At 50.2% G+C, this 6,000-nt stretch overlaps 1 protein-coding gene across 1 annotated transcript in view; it reads right to left on the reverse strand.

Annotated features, from left to right (window-relative positions):
- Positions 1-5,748, reverse strand: part of SLC18A2 (solute carrier family 18 member A2) — a 347,766-nt gene extending 342,018 nt beyond the window's left edge. The window contains exons 1-2 of the mRNA XM_069239257.1: positions 5,616-5,748; positions 2,840-2,994 (exon numbers count right to left, since the gene is read on the reverse strand). Coding sequence (XP_069095358.1) covers positions 2,840-2,960 — 121 coding nt within the window. The 5' untranslated portion in view covers positions 2,961-2,994; positions 5,616-5,748. The remainder of the gene's footprint in view (positions 1-2,839; positions 2,995-5,615) is intronic.
- Positions 5,749-6,000: the final 252 nt, after the last annotated feature.

The raw sequence follows: 6,000 nt of genomic DNA on the forward strand, positions 1-6,000 counted from the left end.
AACAATCACGAAGGATATTTATGGGGATTGCCTCAGAATGAATACCTGGCTGTATATGAAGAGTTCACTCTGCTGCAAAGCGCCTTTATCTCCGACTCTCTCCTACTTCCTGTAGCCAAGCGAGTGTGAGGAGCGCGGCCGCGAACTGGATTTTATGAGGTTTTGTTTGGTTTTAGTGTGTGAACTGTTTGGGAACAGTGATGCACCAGGAGATGAAACGATTAGCCCAGGGGCACAATGTTTGATTAAGTAGAGAAGCTGAGGTTGGAAACCAAGATGCTTGCTGGCACGGTCGTTTTCTTACCCGTTAAACGCCAGAAATATGACATAGGCGGGAAGCCATAATTGTAAATCTGGAAAAAGTTCGGATTTTGCAGCCTTTTGAACAACTCTTGGCAATCTGTAAATTGGACCAGTAAAGCCTTATGTAGTAGAGATCGAAATGATGCATCGGTGGATTAAGTGGGTCTTTTATTTAAGCATATCCCGTGCTGGGAATCTAAATTTCTGTCCTGTGTTGTCCTCATGAAATGTGTAATATTTTGAAATGTTCTGCGTACCATAAAATAATCTCGGAAGCGAATTTACATGACAATTTGAAAGTATTGGCTAACAGCAGAAGTTCAAACTTAACATCCCGCCCCTCACTTGGTGGTTAGGCGCTAGGGTAGACGGTTCGTGTAATTGGAGAAGGTACTCGGCTCTCTCTAGTAGTCAGCCCCCCATAGCTCAGCTAGACTGCGTCCCTAAGAAGAAAAGTCCTAAACAGAGGGCTGAAGCTCAAGTAACTGGTGCATGGAGCTCACGACTGGGGTGCACGGGCTGGGGGAGGCCGTCACTGAGGTGCCGAACGGACCAGGACCCCATGTATACCTGCTGAATACTTCCGGTCTCAGAAATGTCCTCGGAGCAGACACCTCGGCGGAGCTCTCTTTCGCTAGGGAGAGATACTTAGGCCATTATAGGCGGAAACGGAGCTTTCTCGTTTCCCTTTAGTTTCTCGTGTTTCCTTTGCATGTAACCAGAGCACAAAGATCAACCGCGACCAGGCGGAGCCTTTGGGATCTTGCAAGGGTCTACCGCTTAGGAGCTATTTATTTCTTTTAGTTGTTGGTTTTTTTTTTTTTGCTACGGCGAGAGACAAGGAGGAAAAGGACACGTCAGACACGTAAACTGGGCGGATCAATGAATGGACGAATGTTTGGAAGAACGTGGTGTGTTCGGCGGCCGGCTGAGTAGCTGGGTAGTCAATGGATGGATGAACAGATTGGCGGGCGCATGCACCGACGCACAGAGTGAATGGTGAGTGTAGGATGGGCGGGCGGATGGTTCGGTAGATCAGCAAAGGGATCCATAGGGTGTCTGTGTGGAGGGTAGACCGGTTTAATGGATGGATGTACAGGCTGACAGATATGGGGTGGGCAGCTGCATAGCTGAGTAGGTCAATGGATGGATGGACGAAGCACAAAGATGTGCGGATGTACCGATGTGTAGAAAGACAGGTGGGTGTAGGAGAGTCAATCGATGGATGGGTAGATGGATGATTTTGATGACTTAGGTGGATGGGTGGTTGATGGACAGAATAACGGACAGACGGCTGTAGGGCGGGCAGGGAGATAGATGGACATACAGGTGGGAGGAATGAAGGAATGGGTGAATTAATCAAAGGGTCAATGGGTTCATAGTATACGAATCCATTGAGACTCGCACATTGCAAACAATACAACGGAGACATAAAACGGGCGACCTCGAGTCAGAGGCATTAAGACTACCGAGGCGGGAGCTGGAGCTATCCGAATCTAAGGGCAGGTGATTTGTTCGAACCGGGAGAAGAGGGCAACGGGATGGGAAGCGCACTTTACACCTGCACGAATACACATATAACTATATACTTCTGCCTGTACCAATTCATTCACAGTGTGGGCCCTGAACTATCGAGCAGCTCTAAACACCGGGACTCTACGCCCTCACCACGCCGTAGCGGGAGCACGGGCACCGGGGGTCTCCCCGCTCTCTAGTGCTCCGTCTCAAGGGCTTAAGCTGACCTTCGTGGTGCAACCGCACCCCAAGTGTTACAGGGAGGACAGCTGCCCGACAGTGCAACCCCGCGCCCACGCCCTCCTTAAAAGAGAAACAGGACGAAGATGTGACGAGAAATAGGAGCTGGACCAGAAATAAGATCAAACGGCGGGAAGAGAGCCAGCCGCGAGACAATTGCATCTCTACTGATGCCTCGTGGCACCGGCAGCTGCTTTGTTAAACTCGCGGGGAACACTTTCTGCATGAAATGAAAGCGCTGGCAGCCCCCCTGAGCATTGACAGTATCTGTGTGTGGGGGGGAATGCAGCAATTATGTATTTATGCCAATGTGCCTCCGACGCCGACATCCCCCGCTCTGTGCGCTGATTTCCATGAGTTTGCCTTCCATCTGAATCTTCCTTTGCGTTGCGCCTGACAGGGGTCACCATGCAGTTGTCCCAAACTCGGTGAATTCTCTCTATTCTCCGCCTCTAGCAGGACACAAGCGATCAAACCAGGGAATTATGGACCCAGCGGAGTAAGGAATAGAGGCTCGAGATTGTGTGAGGGTACACGGGTGGATGGGTGGACGGGTGGGTAGATTAATGGATGAGGCGTGATGAAATTCGTGAATATATATATATATATATATATATATATATATATATATATGACATCTGGCTAATTTAAATATGTGTGTGCGTATACGCACACGAATGAATGAATGTCTGAATGAAGGGCGCTATGTCGGATTAGTTACTCTAATTAACTTCTTGTGCCCAAAAGTTCAGTTTTGCAAGCAATGGCAATGTCCACCTACCTACTACCGTCAGCAGCATGTTGTCCAGCAGCAGTGCGATGTAGACTATTAGGAGGATGAGCTTCCGGGACTGACGACCCTCCCGGAGCCAGGTCAGGAGCCTGAATTCGGGAAAAGCCATGGCCGAGCAGGGGCTGCGCGTTCTGCAGGTAAAACTGAGAGAGAAAAAGCAACAGCATCAGCAGCCTTCCCTCTCTAGCAAGAGCAGAGACATTTCAGACCGCCCCTCTGAAGAGACAGCCCTCCCACGGGGGAGGAACCCACCCTGTGCACCCCTGTCAGACAGTGTACATTGACCCCGCCCACCTGAGAGGACCCCCATCCCACAGAGGAGCCTATGCCTGGCAGTGAACAGTCACTCCTCCCCCAGGGAAGAACCCCTCCCTGGGCACCTTTGGGAGACTATCAGTGAACAGTGTACCCCTCCCACAGAGAAGACCCTCACCGTTTCTGAGAGTGATCGGCCACCCGCGCCCCTTATCATGAAGTGACTCAGATCCTGGTGCACATCACATCTATTGGGAGTGACCCCTCCCACTAGAGAAGACCACTAGCCTGGAGCATCTAAGTGTGACTGCGAACATACACCCCCCTTCCACTGAAGAGGATACCATTTTATGAGAGTGACCAGCCACTACCACCAAGGACCACCCCACCAGACAGTCAACAGCTACCGTTCACAGAAGAGGTCCATGCTACCATGTCACAGTCAAGTCACCACTCCCACCAGAGAATACCCCACCCTGGGACACCGGTATGTGACCCTGATCAGTGACCCACTCAGCAGAGAGTACCTCCACCGTGGTGCACCCTTCTCCGAGTGTGATCAGTGACCCCTCTTACCAAGGAGTTCAACACACCCTGCCTGCGTTCAGCCGCTCCTGCCTGACTGTATAATGTGCGCATCCCCACCTGTGTCACAGCAGCCAGACTGTGAACATGACAGGTATACCCTTCCTCCCTCTGAGCAGCAATATGCAGTATGTCTGAGCACAGCAAGCCCTCCCTTGCCTGCGCACTGCCACCCTCTCTGTCTATACATCACCTTTAGCCTCTGTGTGCAGTACATCCCTCTGCTGGGCCACACGCAGCCCAAAAGTGCGCTCCGACCTGCCTCGCCAAGAACAGCCGCCGCCGCGCCCTGGCGCAACTTCGCATACTCGTGAGTACCCACGCCCACCTCAACCCTATGTAACACAGTTTTCAATCATTTAATCTCTGCATGCCTAAAACAAAAATCACTTTGTAATGAAATTGGTGCTCATGTAGACAGGGTGATCTGATCTTGGGAACCAAAAACCGGGACATTTTGCAAATATAGAAGGTACAATTTGACATCAACTGAGCTGCGCGGAATTACAGCTCTCATCAACATAGGAAGACAGAGAGGTACTAAGAAAATAAATGAAAGGTCATTTTTAAAACCATCATCTTACATGTTAGTTAAATTGTTTACTTTTAACAGCTGCTAAGTAGTACAACTTTAGAACACCTAAAAAGTGCATCTCACTGTTTTCAGTCGCCCCCCTCCAAAAACCAGGGCATGAGCCAAATTTGCCCGGCAGCTGGTGAAAAAAGGCCTGTCCCGGAAAATCCGGGACGCTGGTCACCTTAGAGCTCTCCAGTACCTTCGAGTCGAGTTCGGGCTATATAAAACTGCAAAAAAACACTTTGGACATCCAACCACCCCTCGCATGCCCATGACTGGGGAGCCTCACAGGCACGACCTTGCACAAAGCCTCCTATATTCTGGCCTCGTGTACACCTGCCTGTGAGCAGACACCGCTGATACCAGGAGCTCCCCATGCGCAACTGCGACCAGACTCCCTGGAGCTTCAGTTCCCTTAGAGCCACAGACCCCCTGGAGACCACGCCCCTTCCTCGCTCTCGTACCAGGAAGTAAGCACTGTTTGCAATCATGCCCGCCTCACTCTCTGCACAAACTTGACTGCACTTTCTATAGACTTACTGTGTCCGACTACAGACAACAAACAGACTGCAATGACGCCCCTCCCAAATATGTATTTACGAAAGCTATTTATACTACACCGCACGGGGCTCTGCGGCCCTTCACTGCACTGTGTGTTAAATTAAGTGTTTCACAAAAGTAGATATTTCCCCAAACCTGGCCAAGCCTCTTGGGCAGCTTGTGCATGTCGAAATATTGTCACTGAAATTATTATACTTAGAGCTACGATCAATAGAATAATAATAAGAATAAAAATATATATGTTTAAAGTCCTCTTTCTAAGCGAAGTGAATCGTTTTTGCCGCCTCACTACTTATCATTAATTATTATCATTATTATTATTATTATTATTATTAGTTTAAGCCAATACTCAACTACAAAACAACTGTGTGCTTGCCCTGCACTCTCTAGGCTCGCCTCCTTATACGTCGTAGCTAGCGCTGTTGCGCAGCACAACTTAAAGCAAGTTAGAGAACTCAGTGGAACTAGGGTTTATTTTTGCATAGTGGTTTATTTTCTGTTTTGGTCCCAGGAGGGGCTGCCGGGGGGGAGGAGGGGGGGGGGGGAGTGTATGGGAGGTGAGGAGGTTGGTTGTAAAATGAACGAAAAAAGGCACGTGGCTGACCCTTAAGTGCAGGACATCTGCACAGTGTTGACACTGAATAGCTGGGGAGCGAGGGGATGCTGAGACCGTGAATTAATATTTGCAGTGCTGACGTTAAACGTAATAGATACAAAGGCTGTGTGTGGGAAGACAGCATGTTTGTGTACAAACCCTGCCTGCGAGGAGTGGTCCAAGGCACTTACCCTGGTTAAAGGAGCTGCGCGCCTCTTCGGTGCTCCTGGCAGCAGCTGCTCCCTCCTGCCGGCCACCACTGGTCACTGCTGGGCGCAGCTGCTGGCGCTGGACCACAGCGACCTTCTTGCTCATGAGAGAGGCACTGCGAGAGGGGAGGCACCCTAGACACAGGCGGAGGGGGCAGCAGTCCCACTGGCAAGGCATCTGCCTGACGTCACGCACAGATCTCTATCACTTCACATTTCCTTTTCTTAATCAACAAGAAACACGAAAAAAAAAATCCAGACTCCTGCAGGCTGCAAAGATGTGCGAAAGTAGGACAAGGGAGAGAAGGAAAGAGGCGTGAGAGTGACGTCCCGATCCATGGCCAGTGGCTGAGACGGGTGCAAGCAT

Source organism: Pleurodeles waltl, chromosome 6 (assembly GCF_031143425.1).
Source record: "Pleurodeles waltl isolate 20211129_DDA chromosome 6, aPleWal1.hap1.20221129, whole genome shotgun sequence".
Taxonomy (NCBI): Eukaryota; Metazoa; Chordata; class Amphibia; order Caudata; family Salamandridae; genus Pleurodeles; species Pleurodeles waltl.